General features: G+C 44.5%; 1 protein-coding gene across 5 annotated transcripts in view; it reads left to right on the plus strand.

The window, feature by feature from the left end:
• Nucleotides 1-15,607, plus strand: part of MARCHF8 (membrane associated ring-CH-type finger 8) — a 144,473-nt gene extending 128,866 nt beyond the window's left edge. For 4 of the 5 annotated variants that reach the window (XM_011749566.2, XM_071070029.1, XM_011749562.3 and 1 more), the window contains 5 exons: nt 5,911-5,999; nt 6,243-7,088; nt 8,825-9,005; nt 10,962-11,109; nt 11,685-15,607. In XM_011749566.2, coding sequence (XP_011747868.1) covers nt 5,911-5,999; nt 6,243-7,088; nt 8,825-9,005; nt 10,962-11,109; nt 11,685-11,989 — 1,569 coding nt within the window. In that variant the 3' untranslated portion in view covers nt 11,990-15,607. The remainder of the gene's footprint in view (nt 1-5,910; nt 6,000-6,242; nt 7,089-8,824; nt 9,006-10,961; nt 11,110-11,684) is intronic. The other variant, XM_071070030.1, reaches the window with a different exon arrangement.
• The last annotated feature ends 11,676 nt before the right edge of the window (nt 15,608-27,283 follow it).

Consider the following 27,283-nt stretch of genomic DNA (forward strand, 5'->3'; position numbering starts at 1 on the left):
CATGTTGTGTTGTGTGGCACAGTTGACCTTAAAATAAGGAAGATTATTTGGGGTTATAGATATGGGCCCAATGGAATCCCGTGAGTGCTTAAAAAGCAGAGAACGTTCTCTGGTGGCAGAAAGGGAAGTCAGAGAGATTGATAGCACAAGTGGGCTTTGAAGATGGGAGGGGTCATGTGACTGCAGATGCATGTGGCCTGCCCCAGGTGGAGTCAGCCAGCAGACCGGCCCTCAGTCCTCAAGCTTCAGGGAGCTGTGTTCTGCCAACAACTCGGAGGGCCCTCAAGCTTCAGGGAGCTGTGTTCTGCCAACAACTCGAGAGAATGTGTAAACACAGTTCTCCCGAGGCCTCCAGGAAGGAGGGAGACTGACCAGAGCAGAGAATCTCAGCATGCGCTAGTCTATGGGAACTGTGAAGTGATACATTTGTGTAGTTTTAAGCCACTAAGTTTTGTTTACATAGCAACACACCCCTTATATGGGTGGCAAATGCTTTCCATGTAGAGGAAAACCTCCTTTCTAGAGATCTGTAAGAGCCATTTGCTTCTAGAGCCTCTGGGCCAACAGCCAACACGATCTCTTGATTTAGCCACCTTCTTCTTTTCTTTCTTTTGATAGTTTGTATTTTCTGTGTAGAAATACAGTCAGTCAGTGACTTTCAAGTGACTTTGACCATGATCCAAAGTAAGAAGCAGCTTTTATATTGAAACCCAGTTCACTTTTACATACACATCTGAGAGACAGAATTACCTCAGAAGACTTTATCCATTTTATGTCAGATGCATTCTGGCATATTCTATTTTATTGTACTTTTAAAAACATAGGTCGTCACTCACTACATTGATTTCTTTACCTGTCATCCCAAAGTTGGAAAGTCATTGCAGTTGGTTGTGCTTCTGCAGTTTTGTTTTACTTTTTTAAATCATCAATCACATGTTATTTTAAAAATGAATTTCTGTTTGGGAAATGTTGCTCAGTGTAAAGTAGCGTTATGGTTTTGTGGGTCTCTGTGACAAGTCCATGTCCCTCCATCCAAGTTCCCTCGTCTCCGTCCTGGGTAGTCTCTGCAACCCGAGCACAGATGGCAGTGGTGCCTCTCTCTGCTTCTTTAACTTTGTGTGTTCATTACTGGACATAATGAGAACTTTTCCCATTTTTTTAATGACTGCTGGTATTTCTTTTTGTAGATGGAATAGTGTTGCCTCAGCTCCAAGGTGATGGGCATTTAGGGTGATTCCAGCCCTTTGCTGTCACAAACTAGTGCAGTGTACAAACTTCTTCCCACAGGTGTGTGAGAATGAATTCCTAAAAGAATTGCCGAGACAAAGTATATGTGTCTTTGTTTTCCTGAGGGCAGTTGTCATCCTGAGGAGGTTTACCATTTGCTTTCCCACCAGCAATGTATAAGCATACCTGCTTCCCAACACTTCTGCCAACACATATTATTTGATTAATTTTCTTGGCTGATGATGGTATCTCATTGTAGTTTTAATTTGTATTTCTCATTGTGAGAGAAGTGAAGCATCTTTTCATGTTTTGAGAGCCATGTGTGCATCTTTTCCCATTGTTTCTGCTAAGTCATTGATTTGCAGTACTGAAATTGGTGGTCAGTTGTAACCATGAGCTCTTCTGGCCTCTTAACCTTCCTTATCCAGCCCCTCTTCACGTTCCTCCTTGCCTAAAAACAAGCTCACCCAAACAGATCATTCCTGTGGCCCTCTCCCTTTTGAGATAAATCAGATGGGCAAATCTGCTTTTGTTAGGCGTCTGAGACCCAAATGTTTAAAAGTAGCTTTGCTGATAAGTGAAAAGAAGGCCCAGTCGAGGGTTGCACAGAAAATGAGGGGCATGGGTAATAGAGGAGGCTGGGCAGTAACCTGGCAGAAGGCACCAGAGGCCAAGGAAGGCGCGCTGGTGTTCTGCAGTGAGAAGGATGTGTGCGATATCAGCTGGGTAAGCACACTGCTATAGCTGCTCCAGTGACAGCAGGCACTCCCAGAAGGGAACAGAAAAGGGGAATGCCAGTTTTTGCCAAGGATATATGGAAAGGTTTTTTTTCCTCATATATTCTTTGGCAACCTTGTTAAAGTCATTTAAAACTGTGAATTTGATAAGAAAGCCAGCCACTAAGAGACTTGGATGTAGCAAAACAAATTGTCGAAAAGTATTTATCATTTCTAAGAAATAAAATAAACTGGTATTTAGGCTTGGATAGAAATCCAGAGGTTTGTTTTGGCATAATTAATTACAACATCTTAAGAAGGGGGGATTTTTAGAAGAATTTTTTTTTTGTAATGAGATTGCTTTATATTCCTTTTCATGACTGAAAAGTCTGTCATTTGGCAACCCACAAAAAACTTCAGGAACAGAGGGCCTAAGTTTTCTTGAAACATTTGGATTTTTGCATGATGAACATTTGCACTTTTATTAGTAATTGTCGAGTCGTGTGTGGTCTGATCCTATGGAGAGGAGAGTGTAGGTGTTCTCCGGAGTTTTGTATGGTACAGATGGCTGAGGCTAGTACTGCCCCCAGCTCCCACATGCCACACTGTCTGCTGCTTTCAGAAAGAGCAGAACAGGCTGGTCCTGTCCCATCTAGTGAGGTCCTGTCCCATCTAGTAAGGTCCTGTCCTACAGAGCGCCTAAGAGGAGATTGCTGGCCTTTGACTACACTGGCTTCCAGAATCTGACCATGGAACCATATTTGAAGCTGTCAGCTTCATTTTTTTGTTGATCAGCCAGTCTTTTAGATCTTTGTTGGTTGATAGATTTCTCTCAGCTCTATAGCAGCAACAAATAAAGCTCTTTAAAATTGTTTTCTTGACCGTTCTGCATATGGATTGGTTCTGACCTTTGAAATGTTTGCTGTTCTTTAGATAGTGACAGAAGGAGCCTCTTCTGGGAGCTGTGGTGACCCCACAAATCTCACTGGTTTTCTTGCTTTTATTGGAGGAGTTAGCATTTGTTGAAGTTTATATTTATGTAAAATAACAGTAAGTAGATTTTTAAATTTTTCTTAAAATTTTATGATCTAATAAGAAGAGAGACTCTTTGTCGTTGGGAGGCTTGATGAGGATTGGACTGGACATACCTGCTGAGAGTATCCTGTAATGTTTTCATAAGATTGGAAAGGGTGAAATGAGAGCAGAAATGTAGGCAGAGGATGCCAAAGCTGTTTCCTGTTTCCTATGTAAAATTGAGCAGGGCAGAATCTCCCCAGCCCTCCCTGAACTCTTTTCCTCCTTGGGTCTGCTCTTACTGTCATGCTGGCCTTGACATCTGCTACAAGTGCACACACACGGGGAATCACACAGGGAAATGAACATACGTCCTGCCATGTGTGTGCCTGGCATGGCTGCTTCCTAGATCCAGGCTTTGTTCTGTTACGAGGCTCTGCCCTCCTACCGTCAGGCCTGGCTCCTCATCATGGGCATGCAAGAATGGAATCGTTATCCCAGAGTACACTTTTTGAGATGGATTACTTGTAGTTTAGTACTGGAGTTCAGAACTTTAGTTTCCCATCAGAAACCTGCCTCTTCTCAGGACACTGACCGTGATTGGGCACAATTTGCCAGATGAGACCCCACCTTCTCCCACAGGGTTTGCCTTCCCTTCAGAATACAGGAAAGTACATGTGGTTTCCAGAGGACCATGCTCTTATCTTAGAGGTACTTTCCTCTGCTGCCATCCCTTGAAGGGAGGGGGCTTCCTTCAATACCTCAGTTCCAGGGACTATGCTTGACCCAGCAATACAGAGGAAGAAGCGACCTTATAGCAATGAGGGGCAAGCATGTTGATATTGGTGGGTATTTCTTCCTCCAAGTCTATCTGGGGACAGATGATGAAGACACTCACTTCTCTGCGATACACCATGATCAGGCTGTGGTCTCCATGACACATTTCAGCCTTGCCTATGTGTGTTGAACAGAGCTGGTCATCCTCAGAAGTAACAGAAGAGAGCAATAAGTACAGGAAGACTTTCAGTCCCAGAATAGTATTAGGACTAAATGTCAGAGAACAGGGGAACTGTAGGAGTTTGGGGACCTTAGCATGGATACCCTCTTAGTCTGCTCCCTTGTGGTATAAACAGTAAAGCCCACGATACTAAAAGGCCTTGAGTGCTCAAGGGTGCCCCGAGTGGAGGATGCTGGAGAAAGAGGACAGTGTCTAAGGCAGTTGAAGAAAGAGGACAATGGCTTATGCAGTCAGGCCTAGAGGATGCAAGGGATGTCACAGCATAGTGTCCATAGGCATCCCGAGATGTCTCTCATTTTGTTTTAGGAAGAATATTGACAAAGGTAGTGATGGGAGGGTTATTTCAAGGATGCTGTTTTCATGTGTCCAAGTAAACTTTAGATTCCTAAGAACTTTGACCTCTAATGCTTTTAAAGACCGTATATGCCATGCCCGTATGCATATTCAGTTAGAAAATAAACGTAGATTATTTGGTGAATTCAAAGATGTGCTTATGGAGTGGCACAGCGTGATCTCAGCGTACACTGAAGCATCCTGACGAGGAGCTTCTTGGATCTTGTTTCTTCAGGTGGACTTGGATTAAAGTGGCGTTGAATCTCTGCACTGGGAGTGGGAGCAGCCATGGGGTGGGTGCCTTAATCCGAGTGCTTTCCTGGCTCTCTCCAGGCTGCTTCATTTGCTGTGAGGGGTAGGAGGAGGAGGAGTTTCCGGGCAATGGCTATATCTGTTCTGGTTGCTGACCAAGGTCGGGGGTCCCATAGGTGGAGTTCCAGGATGAGAGTGCACCCTTGGGGATGGCACTTAGAAAGAGTAGGGACTAGGCCTCAGTCGGGGAATGGTGGGCCAGGGTGGAGCTCCTTTGTATCAAGGAGTCAGGGCCAAGGGCCATGCAGGTGGGCCTGCAGAAGGTAGGTGGTGATACAGCGTTTCCAGTGATAACAGACTCATGGCACTGTTTTCTTGGGGCTGTTGGGGTTGCATGGAGCAGATTCTCACTCAGGCTCACTGTCTTAAGGAGGGACAAATGCTTTTTTATGAATATGCATAGGTCTGTGGGGCTGTGGAGCCTGGGAAATCCGAGGCTGGCGTGGAAGTCTGGGGCCCTCTAGCGGTGGTGGCACATCTTCAGCTCAGTGCCACTCACTGTCCCTATTTCTCTCTGTCCATTTCTGTCCTCACTGCGGTGCTTCCTTTCCTTCCTAGATTTTTTCTCTAAGTTTGACTATTCACCACCTCAGAGGCTGTATTCTATCCCATGACCTCTTGCTGTACTTCTTTCAAATCTAAATTTTCTTGATTATTTTTCTTAATTTACAGTTTCAAGATTAGACCTATTGGGAGCATTCTGTGCTCTACCTTGGCCCCTGGTTGAGCTATGGATTGGTGTCCCCCAATGTCAGGTGGTCTGGACTCCGTTTTATATGAAGAGCTGTGGCCGGGCAGTGGGGTTTTGTGGAACACAGGGAGCATCTGGCACTGTGCATGAGGTTGTGAGGTGGGAGAGAGCTCTTAAATCCACCAGCCTCGGTGATCTCTGGAACTAGGAGAGAGTGCTGGGGAAGCCAGTGCTGGCAGGCCTGGGGCCTCATATTTCTTTGGCATTTGTATGATAACTTGTAGTACTTGGTGTCTTGACTTATGTATGAACTAATTCAATTTAGATGCTTAGAAAATAAATGGCCACTGGACCTGCAGGAGATTAGTAGTGGTGTTCCATAGCCTCAGACATTTCTTACACTTTTATCCACAGATAGGAAAAAAATAGCGATATTTGATTTGTTTTGCCAAGGCTTAGAGGGATCTAATTTGTGTTACTCATTGAGCAGCGGGAAACAGCAGACATTTCTAGGATTCCTACCTGTCACCGTTCAGGAGACAGTGCACACAATCCCCTTGGCTCTTCCCTGAACACTGACCAGAGGTCTGTCATTGCAGGCTGGGAGTCCTCCGTCAGCATCAGCTCCGGCTCCGGTGTCATCCTTCTCTCGCACTTCTATCACGCCATCCAGCCAGGACATCTGCAGGTAACACTCTGCTTCAGATGCTGCCATGATCAGTGTGCAGCCAGAAATAAGCATTAGTGTCTGTAGGTCCTTGAATTTCCATTTGCTTATTCAATGTGCCTTTGGTCTAAACAATTGGCCCAGTTTTATGTGTGGTTTGCTCACCAAGTTATCCATGCTAGTCTCATTTCCTCACTATGATGTCTATTCTCTTTTAAAATTGTTTTTACTTTCTGTGCTTTTATCCCACTGTTCTGCATGCAGTTCCAGTGCAGTGTTTTCTGAGTGTTGTCACCACAGTTCCATGCAGTCTGCTGTTGTCTTGAAAGCTCCTCACTGCCAGAGTTCTCTGACACAAGGGTTCACTGTGACAGTTATCTGTAAGGATGCGTCACAGGCATCAAAGAGAAATTCCTTTGGTTCAGAATGGGTCCAGGCCTTGAAGCCTGCTAAGAATACCAGAGCCAGAAGAACACTGAAGTTCTCAAGGTCCCTCAATGATGTGGGTGAGAAGGCGCAGGATACTTCAGAAAGTTTTGCCTATGTGGAAAGAACTTGTTCTGAAGGAAAATTAATACTCCCTCAAGATCCGTGTCTCAGAACTAACAGGTTTCATCATAAAGAAAAAAGAACCGTGAACCACAAACCTCTTGGCAATTCCAAACATTCTTGTGTTTCATGCCTTTCTGCCAGTCGCTCAACTGCCTCAGAGGTGGAAGCTGGCAAGCGGGGCAGGCCCGGCCTGCTGCTGGAAGAGAAGGCAGATGGCGAGGCCACGTCCCGAAGCCGGCGACTGCTCCGGTACCTGTTCTCACTCTCGCACGGCTCGAGCGCCAGCAGCCTGCACAGGTTCCATGAGCTGGAGAGCTGTGCCGCTCGCCTGCACACTGCCAAGTCCTCCAGCGGGCTGGCAGGGAGTATGGGCTTCTGCTCTGACGAGATGGGAGATGACGATGTCTTTGAGGACAGCACATCTGCAAAACTGAAGAGTAGGGTTCTTCGGGCGCCTCTCTGCTCCACGGAAAAGGACAGCGACCTGGATTGTCCTTCTCCCTTCTCTGAAAAATTACCCCCCATATCTCCTGTGTCCACATCAGGGGATGTCTGCAGGTTGGTTTGCCAGGAAGTGCCATTCTAGCCATCTCTGCTCTCATCGGGAGCCTCATCTTGCTTTAATATGTGAAGTTTCAGGAAAATGAAGTAATAGGAAGTTGTAACCAGTTGTGGGTTGATTGTTTTCTCCAGAAGAATGGAGTATCAGTATCATTTGAAAAAATTTTTATGATGTGAGTCCCAAGATAGTTTCACAAATAGTAAAAGAGGAAGAAGCTGGCTGGGCGTGGTGGCTCACGCCTGTAATCCCAGCACTTTGGGAGGCTGAGGCGGGTGGATCACCTGAGGTCAGGAGTTTGAGACCAGCCTGGCCAACATGGCGAAACCCCGTCTCTATTAAAAATACAAAAATTAGCCGGGCGTGGTGGTGGGTGCCTGTAATCCCAGCTACTCAGGAGGCTGAGGCAGGAGAATTGCTTGAACCCAGGAGGCGGAGGTTGCAGTGAGCTGAGATTGCACCACTGCACTCCAGCCTGGGCAACAAGAGTGAAACTCCGTCTAAGAAAACAAAAAAAAAAAAAAAAAAAAGAGGAAGAAGCTACACATATTAAAGGCCAAGCTGACTCTTCTAAACTAAAAATAAGTAGACTTTGCATAAAGAAACTGGAAGAAAGAAACTAGTATCTCCAGCTTTCCAGCCTTATGGTCCAGATTTTAAGCATTGTTGCATCTCCCAGCCTCTTTTTTAACCCTTGCTCCCCACCCACCCCCAAAAGGTGTGTGAGGACTGGCTGTTCTCCAGTAGCTCCTTCCTTCCTTCCTTTTAACTGGGGTGTAGCCAACCTATGTCCCGTCCTAACTCTGTTTCCCCCCTTTGTCTTCCCTTATGCAGCATCCTTGTCTGGCCTCCATAATTCACTTTTTGTCATGACTCTTCTGCCCTCCTCATTCTGACCTTTCCCCAGTCTCCACTCCTTAGTGCCAACTGTCATCATTTCTAACATTTGGATCAGAGACCCCCTCACTAAAACAAACAGCCTGAGAGCCTGGCTCCTTCCAGAGGACGGGTGCCCCAAACTGTTCTCTAGCTGCTGGAAAAGACCCCTCTGTTTCTTAAAAGCCTGTTAAGTTCCTTCAGGCTAATAGCTACATCTTGGTGCATAATTCTTGGAAATAGAGAGTGCTTTCAAGTTAATTTCTCACTTACTGCTGTTAGTAGTCCCAAGAAAAAGAGATGAAATTGCAGCATCTTGTAATGGTGAGTGTTTTAGGTCTAGGAGAGGTACTGTGATATTTGTTTACTTCCTGAGAGATGACAGAAATACATAGTTGTGGGGTATGAAGGTAAATTCAGTGATTATAGCTAAAAAGCAAATATCATTTAAAGTCACTAGTATTTTTAGAAGTTGGAATGCTGGTTTTATTTTACGTAGAAATTTTTCCTCTAATTATTTTACCATCTTATGTTCTCAAAAATGATTCTATGTTGCTTTAAATTCATCTTTCAGTGAAGTTCTCATGTCATATCAAAAAATGACTGCTTTGTCATTTCTTACATCATTTTTTCCTTTCTGTTGCCAAATGCCCTCCAGACTTTCCATGTTGGTGCGGTAAGCTAGAAATTTTTAGTTTGTAGTGATTGTTTTCATTTGTGTTTCTATGTTTTTGTGCCCGTAGTCACTTCTGTAATGTTTGTTTCTGAGTTTCCTTTGGGGGGATTGACCTGCCACTGAAGCATCAGCTTCCCTGTCATGGGACTCTCCTTGGAATGACGGGTTTTCCTTCCACTATAGGATCTGCCACTGTGAAGGAGATGATGAGAGCCCCCTGATCACCCCCTGCCACTGCACAGGAAGCCTCCACTTCGTGCACCAGGCCTGCCTGCAGCAGTGGATCAAGAGCTCTGACACGCGTTGCTGCGAGCTCTGCAAGTATGAGTTCATCATGGAGACCAAGCTGAAACCGCTGAGAAAAGTACGTGGGAGGAAGGGATGCTTCACCCTTCCTGAAACCAGTGACCCCCAGAGAGCTGGTGTCTCAGGTTATGAGGTCATGGCTTGCCTACGTTCATTTCCTTAAAAAGTTGGGGCTGGTGCTTACATTTGCATTGTAGAGATTGTTGTTTCTGGTGCCGATTTTCAAGTCCCCCTCCTCAGGAAGCAGCTCTTTCTGACCATTCATAATCCTTCTTTTCCCTTCAAAGTAAGACTGCTTGCTTGTCGGTGTCAGTCATCTAGCCTTTAACCACAGACTGTTTGTGACATATCTTAGGACCTAATTTTATACGTACTAACTGTTGACATCCTGCCTTTCTGATTAGGACTGTCTGTTGGAGATTAGTATCTCCTCAGCACCCAGCACAGTGTAGTACACAGTAAATTTATTTGTATATACCCATAAGTATTTGCTGGATGGGAGCGTGAGTAGGTGGATAGGGAAAAGAAAGAAAGTACAAACGTTGCAAGATGTGCAGCTGTCTTCAGAAAGGACCCACAGGCGTTGCATGACATGCAGCTGTCTGGAGACCCATGTCGCTGTGCCCTCTGAGAGGAGCTTTGTCCAAAGCACTGGCTTTCTATTTAAATGTTGACTGTTTCATACATCTCTCTAGATGCCCAGCACAAACGGTTTTGTCTGGAAGAATAAAAGACTGTTCCTATCCCAGAACATTAATATATAAATTGCAAGATAAGTCACATCATCAAGTACTAGCCAATTAAATACTAAACGATGTGCTGGTAGAGCATATCAGTCATTCAGAAAAGGAAATGCTCGTTATAGGCTAGAGTGCTGGGGAAGTGGAGCGATGGTAGCCTCACAGGGTGTTTGGGTTTTAGAGCAGTTCTTGAAGGATTACTAGGATTTGCAGGCAGAGTGAAAGGAGTTTAGAGAGGTCAAGCTGTCTGTGGAGTAAAGCATACCCTGGAAAGGTGAGGGTGAGCATTAACAGGGTGTCAAGCTACGTGTGTTGTAGGAGTAGCAGGAAGCATGGGGCACTGAGGCACTGACTCTGTGTTATAGGTAGGAAGACCAGGGAACTTGCTAGTGTATAAAATCCCAGCAGAAAACAACCAGATGTTAGAGAAGGCTTGCGCAAACTGCTTAAAAAGTTTTGCCCAGTAGAAGCCTTGTAATTTATTGGGTGCCTACTCTATGCTAATCTCTCAATATAGGAAGTCTTTTAGGCTCTATTTTCAACTACCCTGCATAGACCCATCTGGAAAGAGCCTGTGACTAGGGTTGGCAAAGGATATGTGCAGAGTGTTTACACATTGTTCTTTCTCTCTACCTTTATGTGTTTTCTCCCGATTCGGAAACCAGTAAATGAAAAAGAAAGTCTGGCTATTTGGAGTAAATTAATGAGCTCCTAGAGGAGATGGGACTAGCAGAGTCTGCTTGTACCAGGAACTCTTAGCGTCGATTTCGAGCTGTTGCTGCCAAAGTAGCAAGGACCAAAGAGTGAGCGTCTTCTGCCATTCACCTTCACAATGTAGTGTGACCCATCTGCTAGTGTGTTGTGGCATCATCAACCCTCTTCTTCCGCTCGTCCATGCCAGTCAGCACATCAGGGAGACTTAAAACATAGCACCTGGGTCCTGGGCCAACATACTGTTTTCATTAGGACTGAAATCATAGAATTCTTTATCAGGCCATTTTTTGTCTGCTTGCAAGAATAAGCAGACAAGGGGATTTTTGATGGTAGTTCAACATTCATCTTGATCCCGGCTTCTTTTCATTGCATAGAACGTTGGCTGCACCTGGTACCTGGTTGAAGCCAAGTGGTTTTAGGAGAACAAACTTGTGGGAATGCATCTAGTTTGGGAAGGGAGAAGTGGGGTGGAAAGCCAATCTTACCTGCCTACAATGCTCTCACCCCACCGGCGCCCTTTTCCAGAAGCCTGAGCCTCACACTTTGTGTTGTTTTTCTAGTGGGAGAAGTTGCAGATGACGTCCAGCGAGCGCAGGAAGATCATGTGCTCAGTGACATTCCACATCATTGCTATCACATGTGTGGTCTGGTCCTTATATGTGCTCATTGACCGTACCGCTGAGGAGATCAAGCAGGGGCAGGCAACAGGTGAGTTCTCAGGCTGAAGAGCAAGCTCAGCACAGGGGCTGGGATAGCTCACAGGAGTCCTGGGGTCAGAGGATTTTCCAGTCAGCCAAAAACGTCTGGGTTTCTGGAGGAGGGACATCAGTTAGAAGGCAGCAGACCCCTTTTTGACATTTCTTTTGCTGTGGTGGTAGTTTTTGAAACCCAGTCAGGAGAGTTCATATTCTGGAACATGAGAATCTGCAAACTGCGTCCTGGAAAAGCAGGAAGTAGCTGGGCACTGTCTTCCACTCTTCTTTGACTAAGCAACATTGGATGAGTTGTGAATCCATTGGTCAGTTGTGCAGTCTTGTAGTCCCAGATACTTAGGAGGCTGAGGAATGGAGGATTGCTGGGGGCTCAGGAGTTCAAGGCTGTAGTGTGCCATGATCACACCTGTGAATAGCCACTGCGCTCCAGCCTGGGGAACATATAGCAAGACTGCATCTCTTAAACAACCACAACAACAGAATCAGTTGATTATGGGAAGTTCAGAAGTTGTGTTTTTCTTTACTTCAGATCTTAAATAAAATCTAATAGGCTGAGTTTTTCCCTTCCAGGAATCCTAGAATGGCCCTTTTGGACTAAATTGGTGGTTGTGGCCATCGGCTTCACCGGAGGACTTCTTTTTATGTATGTTCAATGTAAAGTGTATGTGCAATTGTGGAAGAGACTCAAGGCCTATAATAGAGTGATCTATGTTCAAAACTGTCCAGAAACAAGCAAAAAGAATATTTTTGAAAAATCTCCACTAGCAGAGCCCAACTTTGAAAATAAACATGGACGTGGAATCTGTTATTCCGACACAAACTCTTCTTGTTGCACAGAGCCTGAAGACACTGGAGCAGAAATCATTCACGTCTGATTGTGTGTGGGTTGTCATTTTCCTGGACATCCATGAAGAGCCGAAGGAAATTGTTTACTGCCAATTGTATACCTTTCTTATGTCCTTTAATAGCATAGACTGGACAGGTGACTATAGTGGCTTCTCTTTTTCTAAACCTTCCGTAGTCTCCTAGAAAATCCTCCTGTGGGCCGGGCATACCTGGGTACTGCCTCTGCCTGGCAGCTCTGTGGGAAGGTGGAAGACCCCACGATGACCTGATGGGGAGCCAGCAGAGTTCCTGCCCATGGTCTTGAGCAGAATGAGAGAATAAAATGCCAATCCCAAGGGAAGAGCAGGAGCAGGGGCGCCCAGGCCCTGATCCGCAGCTGCCTCCAGCTTGCAGCAGTCCCCAGCCTGGAGCAGAGCATTGGGGAATGTCTAGCCACGATGAGAGGATTCCCTCTGCACCACGGTGAACCCCAGGAGATGGTATTGAAACAGACCCCCAAACATAGACTCCTGCCCACCCTTTGCCGATGCAGCCTCCTCCATGCTCTTGAGCAGGTGGGGCTGTGGTGTTCTGTGGTGGCGCGTGATTCACTGAGCAAACAGCACTTTACAGAAGAAAATCTTTATTTTGTAATATGTGTGTCCAGTGGGATTGACACTCAAAAAAAGTCTCATTTAAAAATCTTTCCTTCCTTACCTTTGTATCTCCTTTACATCATGAGAGATCAAAAACCCATTTTGCCTTATATATGCTAAGAAGCGTGGCATTCGTTTTGTTCATAAAATAGACTCATGACTTTAAGACAGGACAAGCAGGCCAGAGGCTTTTTAAATCACAGATCTCATGGGAATTAATGGATGCTAAATGGCAATTAAAGCATGATTCCTATGCTTTTGGGCCTGTTTTATGACAAGGTGTTATTTCATAGACCTGCCCTGTATGTTTCTTTTTTGTCAACACTGAAAAAGAACAGTTTATGAGATCTAAATGGAAAGAGAGGAAGTGAATAATGATAACAAAACTGAATATTTTAAAAATATTCCTTTATAGTTAAATCTCTCCAGTTGGTGCTGGCTTCACATTGAAAGAGCAGCCATGTGCCACCCTGGCTGGGGTGTGTGCACTGCAGGTTCTCTCTTGCGTGCAAGATGAGCGCTGGCCCACCATGCGGTTTCTGCTCGGGGAGGTTCTGTGGAGTCACTGCCAGGGCCACGAGGCAGGCGGGCTGGCTCTGGGACGAGGGCCAGGTGTGAGCAAACTGCCAGGGTCTGCTGTGCCACTGCTCCCTGGCCACACGCCCGCCCAGCTGTCGCCTTAACCGGACTGAACAGACAGGATCATTCGGGGCCCTTGGCCCCACTCTCAGTCCATTCTGTCATCAGGGATTACCACCTGTACCATTTTCATAAAACAAAACCAAAATCACTACCATCAAATGGCCTTGTCCTTCTAAAAAGTCTGCTTAAAATTATGTTTTTAAAACCCAGTTTCCTAGTTCCAGGCAAATAGTTACCTCCGGGAAAGTTGCCGGGGGGCCTGAAACCCAATGTAAGTAGCGCAGATGCTTCCTTTCCAGGCCACTCTCTCACCCAGCCTGCAGGGAGGAGATGGGAGATGCTGGGGGTCCTGCCTTCAGTCTCTCTGGGCCTTAGGTGTTTCGTTTGTCCTGCTAAGGGGATGAAGCAGGCACAAGGTGATTTCTTTGCCTTTCAGAGTGAAAGCCCTGGAGTTCGTTTTGAAGGCCAGGAGGCTGAAGGATCTCTAAGCTATGATGTGGGCTTAAAAGTAGCAGGCTTTATCCTTTTGTCTTCTCCAAGCCAGTGTCTGATTCCTTGGCAACACAGGTCTTAGTCTGTGGAGTGGCTCTGCTGTGGCCTTCCTCTGGCCAGGCAGGCACTGTCCAGCCATAGCCGGCTCCTGAAAATAGGGCAGCCTCCCCTTTCTCCCAGGCCACATCCAGCCCATGCCTATGTTCACTGTGCCCTGAAGTGCAATTACCCGTACCCCTTCTCAGCCTGGGGACCCCAGGCAACCATAGACTGTCCACTCAGGGGAGCTGAATCCCAGGTCAGCCCTGCCAGTGTCCCTTAGGAACTGCCCAGGCAAGGCCCCTGGTTTTGTGTACTTGTTCCTGCCACCCAGCAGTAAATGGGTGTTTCAGGTGAAGACCAGGATAGATTTCCTAAGTGTGAATCCCCACTTCACAAATGGAACCCCTTATGCTGAACTTGAAAAGCACCAAGACATCCTGTAGATAGGAAAGTAGTTAGGTAGGGACAGCCCCTGGGCAGCCCACCCAGTGTAGCTGGCACCCCACTATGGCAAAGGTGCCTTGATAACTGAGCCCTGTACCCCTCCCATGCCCAACCAGATTCTCATGGGAAGCCCCCTCCCTTCTTTTCTGCCTAACACCATCTCATCATTTCTGGCCTCACTGTGGACAGTCCACACACATTCTTCTTTCCCCTCCTGGTGGGGCACATGGCCACCCCCTTGCCTTTTCTTTTCTTGAAGGTTCTAGTTCAGCTCCTGATTCATCAGACCCTTCTAGCCCCCTGCGTCTAGCAGTGAAGCATGAAGCCTGGCGGGGATGTGGTACTCCCGTCTGGTGTGGCCACCGGCTCTGCCAGTGTTCCTGTAGCCTCGGAAAACTTGCTCTCTCGATTCTTTTGGGTGCTGTGTACTCACCAGCTTCTCCCCGCACCCCTCATTTTGCACCTGGCTTTAGTGAAAGGATGGCATTTGGTTGACCCATATAGAAACCCAGAATGAGGTCTCAGGGCCAAGAGGCCTGGTACTTGTAGGCCAGGAAAGGGGAAGAGGCAAGTGTCTGGGGTATCACTAGCCAGCCCTCTCTGATTTGGCCTCTACTCCCCATAAGTCATAGTACCATAAGTAGGCTTCTGGCCTCAGCAATTTGGTCTTTGTGCCCAAGTTTATTGTGAGGATTTCCTGAAAACTTTATAAAAGGTCTCTTCCTACTCCAGGCCTCTAATGTTTTTCCCCTTTTTGCTTCAGTCCACTCGCAGTCGTGTAGGCCTAGTTTTCAAACCTGCACATGTGTCCTACCTGGCCACAGGCATGCAGGCCTCAGGTAGCTGGGCCAGTTTGGGAGCCTCAGGTGATGTCTGCATGATCTGGGGCTGCCTCTGCACCCCTGGTGTGGGCTTCAGGGTTGGAGAAGGGCTGGGACCAACCGGGTGAGATCCACACGGCTCTGGATGTGGCTAGAGGCAAATACGCGCTTGAATTGCTTTCCCTTTTGAGTCTGGTATGAAACATGCAGTTTCCATTTCTAGCCCAAGGAAAGACCAAAACATAGGGAACTAAAAGCATTTATCTTTGTCTTGGAAGTAGCTGTTGAAGTTGTGCAGTTGATCAATGCACAGTTAGATGCAATGTTTATAGAAATTGATTGGTAAACCAAATTTACACTGGCATGTGTGGTGTAGTTTCTAAAAGGCACTTCACATTTGAAATTTTGCTTACCTTAGAAAGTTTCTAGTGATCTAAATGTCTAGTTTTGTATTCTTTTGTGTATGTTCACTGGTTCTCAGTATTACCACTTGAAAAATTCTCTGTACAAAGGGGTTTGTGCTATACACTGGGACGTCTCATTGCAGCAATAAAGCTTTTCTTACAAAGGAGTTTTGCCATGGGAGTGTTTTCCTGCAGGGAGACTGGGGATGTTGGCAGGCACTCCAGTTCCCTGACCCCCTTTCCAGGGTTGTCTGGCTTGCACATCCGGAAATAATATGTGGCTCCTGGAGGTATCTGTTTTCCTCAGCCTCCCTCAGACACGTGTGTCGGGGGTGGCCCGGCGGTGTCTGGTTGAGTGTGTGGGATGGGAGTGAAAACAGGCATTTCTCACAGGTGTGCTTGCTTCAGACACCCAGACCCTACCTATGCTCACCACCCTGAGGGAAGATAGACTTGAGCCTGTGTCACCACATGACCGCGGAGCACTTGATTATGAACCAGCCTTATCCATAGAAACTCGCTCCTGACGCACAGCCCAGCTGAGAAAGCACCAGGGAGACCAGCAGAGTTGCCGGTGACAGCTCTGCCACACTGCATCCCCTGACTCTGGCAAGGCCTCTGAGGGAAGGCAGTGCCACGATCCTCAGACAGCAAATTGCCCACAGGGCTGGGAGTGCGGAGGGCTGGTTGCAGCTTCCCTACCACATGCGTGGCCTCAGGGTCAGGGGTTGCGCGAGGTGAGGGGAGGGAAGCCAGGCTTGCCCGGATGTGCTGCTGCCTCAGAGGTGATCCACAGAACTCTTCCATTCTGGGCTGCCAGCTGACTTGGGAGCTAGGCACAAGGCTGCTTTGCAGAGCCATGGTCACAGCTGTCCCGAGGAGTGGAGGCCTGTGGCTCCAGGTGGGGGACAGGCCTGCAGAGCTGCTGAGCCTGTGTAGGAAGGACTGTGCTTATGGCCAAGAGGAGGTGGGATGGCCCCTGAGCTCTGTGCTGAGAAGGGTGGAACTGAAAGAGGAACCTGCCCCTGTAAGGTGAGGGCGGTGGCTCTCAGGGGGAGCCACTATGCTTTTGGGGAATTTTGGGAGTTTTTCTGAAGGCACACCCGACAGGGTCTGGGTGCGGGCAGGCTTGAGAGGATGTAACCGGCCACACTGATGGGGTACCCTGCCACAAGGGACTCCCCACAGTCTGTGTCGGGATAGTAAACTGCTCAAAAGCAGCTTTCTGTTTTTGTCAATAAACTTTATTAGCAAACAGCCATGTGCATTCACTTAACATATTATCTACGGTTGATTCACTGCTACAGTGGGCAAAGTTGAATCGTTGGGACAGATTGTATGGCCTACAAAGCCTATAATATTTACCGTGTGCCCCTTTGTAGGAAAAGCTTGCCAACTCTTTGTCAATGTGAAGGATGTCCCTAGAGTTGCTGGTGCACGGCCTGTGTGATACCTTGATAACAGAGGCGTTGAGTCACTGTCCAGGGCCTTGGAAGTGCCACTGTGACCTACAATCCTGCCACACCTCTGAGTTGGTTGGCCTCGAGAAAGCCAAGAGGCAACTCCTCACCACTGGGGTATCAGGCTGGTGGGAGGCACATGATCCTTGGGGCTCACCTCGAGCTCAACCAGATGACCAGGGAATGCAGCTGGCTTTTCTTTGGAGAAGAGGGAGTCTCTGATGAAGCATTAAGGAGAGCTTCTGTAAGGTAAAATCAGTACAGCGGAGGGAAAGGCCTATGACAAAGCTGTCAGCATGGTGATTAAAAAAAAGAGATTGAAAATCAACCTGGTTCCTTTCCCAGGGAAAGGCCCCTTGGGACAGTCAGGGGCAGAGGCCCTGTTACAAGGTCCTGCTCCCAGAGCCACAGCTATGCAGTTGAAGGCATCACGCTCATATAGGTAAATATATAGAAAGTACTATGTGTGTGTGTGTGTGTGTGTGTATGATGTATTTTGCTTACTGCATTTACACATTACATCACTTTGCAGCTTGCTTTTTTCATCTAACAACCAGTTTATTTTCTATGTTAGAACACAGGCACCTACCTTATTCTTTCTAACTCATGCAGGATTTCTTTAAATCCTCCTGGATATAGATTTTTAGGTTGTTTACTAATTTTCGATATTAGAAATAAGGCTGCAGTCCACATCCATGTCATTTATTTTGGTACACTTGGGGGTGTGTGAGGGAGGGAGGGGCACTTCTGAAGATAGATTTCTAGAAGTGGAAAAAGGGTAGATGCATTTGATCTTCTAAGTTGCAAAACTGATCTCTAAAATGATTCACTTACCTTCCTACAGTGAGAATGAATCTTTCTTGAGCCACATCACAAGTGTTATTTTTAAAGTTGTTCCTAAAATGATTGTTACTCCTTTGTATGTCACTGAAGTTTTACTCTCCTTTTCTCAGATATATGAAATTGAGCATTGCTTGTTTACTGCCTATTTACTCCTGTCCCTACACATGTAGAGCCCCCAATTATCAATATCCCCCCCCACAGTGGTGCATTTATTACAATCCATGAGCCTACACTGACTCATCCTCATCCAAAGTCCATAGTTCAAGGTTCACTCTTGGTGTTCTACATTCTGTGAATCTGGACATGTATCCAACACTATAGTGTCATACAGAGTTGTGTTACTGCCCTAAAAATCCTCTGTGCCCTGCCTATTCATCCCTCCCACTGCCCTAGCCCCTGGCAGTCTTTTTACTGTCTCCACAGTTTTGCCTTTTCTGCAATGTTGTATCTTTGGAATCTGATAATATGCACCCTTTTCAGAGGGACTTATTTTAGTGATGCACACTTAAGTTTCTTCCACGTCTTTTCATGGCTTGATAGCTCATTTCTCTTTAGTACTGAATAATATTTCCATTGTCTGGATATACCAGTTTATTTATTTACTCACCTACCAAAGGGCATCTTTGGTTGCTTCCAAGTTTTGACAATTATGAACAAAGCTGCTCTGGACATCCATATGAGGGTTTCTGTGGGGACGTAAGTAAATACCAAAGAGTGCGATTGCTGGATGGTGTGGTAAGAGTATATTTAGTTTTGTAAGAAACTGCCAAGTTGTCTTCCTAAGTGGCTATACCGTTTTGCATTCTCTCCAGTTGCTATTGCTCCACATCCTCCTCCATATTTGGTGCTGTCAGTATTCTCAATTTTGGCCATTCTAATCTGTATTTAGTGGTATCTCGTTATTGTTCTAATTTGCATTTCCCTGATAACATATAATGTGTGGCTTTTTTTTTTTTTTTTTTTTTGAGATGGAGTTTCACCCTTGTTGCCCAGGCTGGAGTGCAATGGCGCAATCTTGGCTCACTGCAACCTCCACCTCCCAGGTTCAAGCGATTCTCCTGCCTCAGCCTCCCAAGTAGCTGGGATGACAGGCATGCACCATCATGCCTGGCTAATTTTATATTTTTAGTAGAGACAGGTTTTTCCATGTTGGACAAGGCTGGTCTCAAACTCCCAACCTCAGATGATCCACCCACCTCAACCTCCCCAAGTGCTGGGATTACAGGCATGAGCCACCACGCCCCCAGCTGTGCAGCTTCTTTTCACATACTTACTTGCCATTTGTAGATCTTCTTTTGTTTGTTAAAGTCTTTGGCCCATTGTTCAATCAGATTGTTTCCTTACTGTTAAGTTTAAGAGGGCTTTGTATATTTTAAGTAACAATCTTTTATCAGTTGTGTCTTTGCAAATATTTCCTCCCTCTCCTAATATGGTCTTTTGCAGAGCAGAAGGTTTTAATTTTAATTAAGACTAACTTACCAATTATTTCTTTCATGGACCATGTTTTTGGTGTTATATCTAAGAAGTCATAGCCATACCTAGGTCATCTAGGTTTTATCCTATGTTATGGGAATTTTATAGTTTTGAATTTTACATTTAGATCTATAATCCATTTTGAGTTAATTTTTGTGAAGAGCATAAGGTCTGTATCTAGATTCATGCTTGTTTGTTTTTGCATGTAGATATCCAGTTGTTCCTGCACCATTTGTTGAAAAGGCAATCTTTGCTCCATTGTAGTGTCTGTGCTACTTTGTCAAAGATCAGTTGACTGTATTTATGAAGGTCTATTTCTGGGCTTTCTATTCTGTTCCATTGATCTATTTGTCTATTCTTTCACCAGTATGGCACTATTTTGATTACTGTAGCTTTATAGTAAGTCTTGGAGCTGGGTAGTATCCATTTTCCAAATTCGTTGTTTTCCTACTATATTGTTGTGTTAGCTGTTCTGAGTCTTTGGCTTCCGTATCCAAACTTTAGAGTAAGTTTGTCAATATCCACGACATAACTTGCCGAAATTTTGATTAGGATTGCATTAAATCTATAAGTCAAGTTTTGAAGAACTGACATCTTGACAATATTGAGTCTTTCTGGGGAATATTTACTTATATCTGTTTATTTATTTTCTCTTTGATTTCTGTCATCAGGGTTGCAGTTTTCCTCATAAAGATCTTGTATATTTTATTAGATTTAAACCTAAGTATGTATTTTTGGAATGTTAATGTAAACAGTACTTTGTTTTGAATTTCAACTTCCACTTGTTCATTACTGGTGAATAAGAGAGTGACTAACTTTTGTATATTAACCTTGTATCTTACAACCTTACTGTAACCACTTATTAGTTCCTAGGAGTTTATTTGTCCATTCTTTTGGATTTTCTACATAGATGAGCATGTCATCTGTTTTATTTCTTACTTCCCATTACGTATACCTTTTATCTCCTTTTCTTGTCGTACTGCATTAGGTAGGATTTCATGCTTTTTCAATATTTTATTATAAAAATTTTTAAACATAAAAATGTTTAACTATATAGTAAGAATATATATAAACCCTAGAATCTACAATTAACATTGTTATCTGTATGCTTTACCACAGATTTCCATCTATTAATCACTGTATTCACCCATCAACTTAGGTTTTTATGTATTTCAGAGTCAACTGCAGCCATAATTATACTTCACCACAAAAGTTTCAGTATGCATATCATTCACTAGAGTTCAGTATTTGCTCATGGTTCTTTTTGATTTTGGGTTAATATTTACATACAGTGAAATGCGTACATCTGAAGTGTACCATTTGATGACTATTGATAAATGTATCTATCTAGGTAACCTAAACCCCTATCCAAATATAGAACATTATCCCAATCCTGAAAACTTCTTTTTTTTTTTTTTGGAGACGAAATCTTGCTCTTGTCCACCAGGCTGGAGTGCGATGGCACGATCTCGGCCCACTGCAGCCTCCGCCTGGGTTCAAGTGATTCTCCTGCCTCTGCCTCTCGAGTAGCTGGGATTACAGGCACCTACAACCACTCCCGGCTAATTTTTGTATTTTTAGTAGAGATGGGGTTTCACCATTTTGACCAGGCTGGTCTCAAACTCCTGACCTCAGGTGATCTGCCTGCCTCAGCCTCCCAAAGTGCTGGGATTACAGGCATGAGCCTCTGCATCTGGCCCCTGAAAACTTCTTAATGCTGCTTTCTAGTCCACCCCGTCCCCATCCCCACTCCCACCAAAATCAAACCCTGTTCTTCTTTCTTTCTCACCAGAGATTGGTTTTAGCCTGCTCCCAAACGTAATTGTAAGTCATACAGTATATACACTCTTTTGTGTAATGATTTTTTTCAGTCAGCATGTTTTTGAAATTCATCCATGCTATTGTATCAGTTATCTTGTTCCTTTTTATTGTTGAATAATACTCCATCGCATGACTGTACCTTTCTTCATCCGTTTTCTTATTACTAGATACTTCAACTATTTCCAGTTTTTTTGGCTATTATGAAGTGGTAAGAATATTTTTGTGGACATATGTTTTTATTTCTCTTAATTACCTGGGAATGGAATGCTGTTTCAGAGAGGGTAGGGATATGTTTAGCTTTATAATAAACTGTGAGATGTTTTTCCAAAGCAGGAGCACCATTTTACATTCCCACCAACACTGTGTGAAGGTTCAGTTACTCCATATCCTTGCCATACATTTGGTGTTGTCAATCATGACCTTTTTTGACATTCTGGATATAGATTAGTAGTTGTAGTAGTAGTCTAGATTTGTAGTTGTATTTGATTGTGATTTTAATTTGCATTTTTTTAACGACTAATGATGTTGAGCATCTTTCCATGTACTTATTTGCCATTTGCAAGTCTTATCTGTTTCTTTATATCGAGGGCCAGAAAAATGCCAGCCCACTGACCAAATGTAGTCCATGGTCTGTTTTTGTAAGGCTCTTGAGGTAGGTTGTTTTAAGAATGGCGATCATTAAAAAGGCAACAACAGATGCCGGCGAGGCTGTAGAGAAATAGGAACACTTTTACCCTGTTGGTGGGAGTGTAAGTTAGTTCAGCCATTGTGGAAGATGGTGTGGTGATTCCTCCAGGATTTAGAACTAGGAATACCATTTGACCCAACAATCCCATTACTGGGTATATCCCCAAAGGATTTTAAATTATTCTGCTATAAAGACATGCACTCATATGTTTATTGCAGCACTAATTACAATAGTAAAGACTTGGAACCAACCCAAATGCCCATTAATGATAGACTGGATAAAGAAAATGTGGCACATACACACCGTGGAACACTATGCAGCCATAAAAAAGAATGAGTTCATGTCCTTTTCAGGGACACAGAGGAAGCTGGAAGCCATCATTCTCAGCGAACTAACACAGGAAAAGAAAACCAAACACTGCATGTTCTCACTTATGAGTGGAAATTGAACAGTGAGAACACATGGACACAGGAAGGGGAACATCACACACTGGGGCCTGTTTGTATTTGGGGGGCAAGTGGGTGAAGAGCATTAGGACAAATGCCTAATCCATGTGGGGCTTAAAACCCTAGATGAGGGGTTGATAGGTGCAGCAAACCACCATGGCACATGTATACCTATGTAACAAAGCTGCACCTTCTGCACATGTATCCCAGAACTTAAAGTAAAAAAAAAAAAAAAAAAGAATATGACAACAAATTGTATGTGGCCTGAAAAACCTTAAATATCTGACAGAAAAAAATTCTGCTTCTATTATGCATTTATAGTGTATATCTTACATATAGCATATTGTTGGGCATTAATTTTTAAAATGCATTATGATAATCTCTTTTAGTTTTGAGTTTTTAGTCCATTAACATTTGATGGGCCAGGTGTGATGGCTTATGCCTGTAGTCCTAGCACTTTGGGTGGCTGAGGTGGGAGGATCACTTGAGCCTAGGAGTTGGAAACCAGCTTAGGCAACATAGGGAGACCCTGTTTCTACAAAAACTAAATTAAAAATTTTAAAACATTTGATATCATTATTGATAAGGCTAGAGTTATGTCTACAATTTTATTATTTGATTTTTGTTTTTACCTCTGTTTTTATTTCTCTGTTCCTTTTTCCCGTCTTCATTATTTATGAATTTTTAGAATTCCATTTTAAGTCCTTGATTGCTTTTTATCTATATTGCTTTAAATTATTTTTAGTGGTTGCTCTAGGGATTATAATCTAACTCTCTAAATTTTTACAAACTACCTAGAATTAATACTGTACCACTTGATATAAAATGTAGAAACCATGTAACAGAGTAAGTCCGTTTACTACCCATTGTCTTTTATGCCATCTTCATGTGTATTATATTTACATGCATTATAAATACCACATGACAATATTATACTACTTGCTTTAAATAGTTATATATATTTTAAAGAAATTAAGAAGGGGAAAAGTCTTTTGCATTTTCCAAATATCTGCCACTTCTGGTTTTATTCATTCCTTCCTGAGGATCTGAGTTTCCATCTAGCATTTCCCTTCAGCCTGAAGAATTTCCTATAGCATGTTTTTGTGGTGCAGATCTGTTGGTGACAGATTCTCTTAGTTCTATGTTACCTGAAATTTTTGTTTTCATACTTGAAGGATATTTTTGCTGGTTACAGAATTCTGTGTTGGTAAATTTTTTTTCTTTTAATACTTTAAAAATACTGTTCCACTATATTTTGGCCCCATACAGTTTCTGATTAAAAGTTAGCTGTAGGGCTGGGTGCGGTGGTGCATGCCTGTAATCCCAGCACTCTGGGATGCCAAGGCAGGTGGATCACCTGAGGTCAGGAGTTCAAGACCAGCCTGACCAACATGGTGAAACCCTTCCTCTACCAACTACAAAAAATTAGCCCGGTATGGTGGCGCATGCCTGTAATCCCAGCTATTTGGGAGACTGAGGCAGGAGAATCGCTTGAACCCAGGAGGCAGAGGTTGCAATGAGCCGAGATCCACCATTGCACTCCAGCCTGAGCAACAAGAGCAAAACTCTGTCTAAAAAATAAATAAAAGTTAGCTGTAATTCACGTTTTTGTTATACTCTATGTGTTATGTTTTGCTGCCTTTGAGATTTTTCTCTTTAATTCTGGTTTTGAGCAGTTTAACTCTGAATTATGTAGGTATGGTTTTCTTTGTATTTATTTTAGTTGGGTTTGGCTGAGCTTCTTGAAGCTTTAAATTGACATCTTTCACTAAATTCAGGGAAATTTTGGCCTTGGTCTCCTCAGATATTTGTTCTGCCTCATTCTCTTTCATCTTCCCTCTCCGAAGACTTCAATTATATGTATGCCAGTTGTTTTGATATTACCTCATAGATCTCTGTGGCTCTGTTTATTTAAAAAAATTATCTCTGTACTTCTGACTGGATCATTTCTATTGCTGTATCTTCAAGTTCACTTTCTCTTTCCCCTGTCATCTCTGCTCTGTTATTCAGTTATTTTTTCAGTCCACTTATTTTTTTCCTCTGATATTTTTTAGTTCTAGGATTTTCATCTTCTTTTCCTTCTTATGATGCATAATTTATTGTTGATATTTCCAACCCTTTCATAAATTGGAGCATATTTCCTTTAACTCACTGAGCACAAATAGGAAAACTAAAATAATTGTCTGCTAATTCCAACATCATCTTGGGATTGGTCTCTGTTAAATTATCTTTTTCTTTGAGAATAGGTAACATTTTCCTAATTCTTTCTATGTTGAGTAATTTTGGATTATGTTCTGGCTATTATGAATGTTATTTTGTAGAGATTCTTATATTATTATATTCTTCCAAAGAGTGTTGATGTTTCTCTTTTTCTTTTTCTTTTTTTCCTTTTTTGAGATTGAGTTTCACTCTGTTGCCCAGGCTGGGGTGCAGTGGTGTGATCTCGGCTCACTGCCACCTCCGCCTCACAGGTTCAAGTGATTTTTTGGCCTCAGCTTCCTGAGTAGCTGGGACTACAGGCATGCACCACCATGCCTGGCTTTTTTTTTTTAGACAGAGTCTCGCTGTGTTGCTCAGGCTGGAGTGCAGTGGCACAATCTTGGCTCACTGCAACCTCCGCCTCCCAGGTTCAAGCAATTCTCCTGCCTCAGCTTCCCAGGTAGTCACCAGCTAATTTTTGCATTTTTAGTAGAGACAGGGTTTCACCATGTTGGCCAGGATGGTCTCAGTCTCTTGACCTTGTGATCCACCCGCCTCAGCCTCCCAAAGTGCTGGGATTACAGGCTTGAGCCACCACACCTGGTCTCGTGGCTAATTTTTGTATTTTTAGTAGAGATGGGGTTTCACCATGTTGGTCAGACTGGTCTCGAACTCCTGACCTCAAGTGATCTGCCCACCTTGGCCTCCCAAAGTGCTGGGATTACAGTCGTGAGCCATCATGCCCGCCCGTGATTTTTTTATTCAAGCAAGCAATTAACTTAGTTGATCTCAAAACTGCAAACTATTTGAAAGTTCAAATATCACTTTGGTTGTGTTATGATTTGAATGCATGTGTCCTTCCAAAAATCATGTGCTGGAACTTAAACCCCAAGGTGATGGCCTTAGGAGGAGGGGCCTTTTGGGAAATGATTAATTTATGAGGGTTCTGCCCTCATGAATGGATTGATGTCCTTACAAAAGAGGCTTTAGAGAATGTTCGCCCTTTTTTGCCCTTCTGCTGGGTGAGGACACAGCATGGAGGGCACCCTCATGGGAGCAGACACTGATCCCTCCCTTACCAGACACCGAAACTGCTAGTGCCTCATCTTAGACTTCCAGCCTCCAGAACTGTGAGGAATCAATTTCTGTTCTGTATAAATGACCCAGTCTGAGGTATTTTATTATAGCAGCACAAACAAAGTAAGACAGGCTGTTTTATCCTAAATTGGGCTGTTTGTAGTTTGCCTTATGTACACGTATCTTAGGGGTCATCCAGAGGTTTAGACAGAGTCTATGCACAGAATTTGGGATTCTCCCTCTCCTGTGGTAGCAGTGGGGCTGTGCTACTCAGATACCCTGCCCCAGGGAACCAGAAGGACCAGCTGCAGAGAACATAATTGACTGAGGATCTCAGCTGCCACACGTTTGGATCCACTGTGGGGTTCATGCCAAACCATAACTGTCATTTCTGCCAGATGTAAGATTTCTGTAATGGTGACTTTGAGGACTCTTCATTAGCTGGCATGAGACTTTCAGAGGTGCTCTGCCGTCTGAAGCCTTTCCAACCCAATCCTCCTGTCTCTCTTTTGCTCATGTCAGACCTGCTTCACCACCCCTGCCTACTCCTATTCGTTTCTCCTCTCTCCTTGACCACACAGCCTTGTTCTAAAAGCTGGTATGTTCATTCTCACAGTGGCATGGAGCTGAATGCCTCGACCATGGCTATACGTTTATGTCACCTGTCCCGAAGATCATTCATAAGTGTGGTGGGCAATTCTGCAAGGGATGGCAGGGAGGCTGTGGCATTAAGGGGCTGGACCTTAGTCTCTAGTACCCACTCCAATAGTCAGGTCTCCTCAGAAGGCCTTGTGGCTTCAGGAACGCAGGCACACCTCCCCTCATGCCATGCTGGCCCTGTAGAAGGCTTTACCCAGACACTGAGCTGCTGGCCTGCCACACTGGAAGCACCTTCCAGAGACATGGGAGACCCTGACGACATGATTCCGAAGCCAGGGGCTGGAGGGCTGAGAGTTGGGCATGTGAGCACAGGGGGAGAATGGGTCACCATGCCCAGGCTCAGAGCTGGCTCTGCTATTTGGGCCTGGGGAAAGAGAATGCATTTTTATTTATTTACTTTATTTATTATTTGAGACAGAGTCTCACTCTATTGCCCAGGCTGGAGTGCAGTGATGCGACATCCACTCACTGCAACCTCTGTCTCCCAGGTTCAAGCAATTTTCCTGCCTCAGCCTCCCGAGTAGCTGGGATTACAGGTATCTGCTACTATGCCCGGCTAATTTTTGTATTTTCAGTAGAGATGGGGTTTCCACCATGTTGGCCAGGCTGGTCTCGAATTCTGACCTCAAATGATCCACCCACCTTGGCCTCCCAAAGTGCTGGGATTACAGGCGTGAGCCACCGTGCCCTGCCCATTTTTATTTTTTATGTCATGTTAAGAACCCTGCCTCAGAAAAAAATAAACCCCCAGCTCCCAAGACAACGCCTAATATCCATTAGTGAGGTGCTGTGCCAGGAGGAAAAGAAGGGAACAGCTGAGTGCTGGTGCCTTATGCCAGCCCTGGGGCACAGACATAAATAAAGTGGGTTTTCTGTCCTTCCAGGGTCTCCTATCCCAAGGGAGAGACCACAGAGAGGGCAACAACAGAGGTTCTGACAAATCCGGGGAAGAGACAGGAACCAAGGATGCCTTCCCAGAGGTGCTGGCATTTGGGATGTGTTCCAAAGATAGCAGATACTGCGTGGGGGAAAAAGCACCTTCTATCCAGACTTGGGTGGGGAGGCTTTTGCCTTGATAAAATCATGGTGACTATGGCTTTTTTTTTTTTTCTCTTGGTGTAGGAGATGGCAATGAGCTGTTTGGGGTGACTGGAACATAGCACGTGGAACAAGACC

Source organism: Macaca nemestrina, chromosome 9, assembly GCF_043159975.1.
Source record: "Macaca nemestrina isolate mMacNem1 chromosome 9, mMacNem.hap1, whole genome shotgun sequence".
Taxonomy (NCBI): domain Eukaryota; kingdom Metazoa; phylum Chordata; class Mammalia; order Primates; family Cercopithecidae; genus Macaca; species Macaca nemestrina.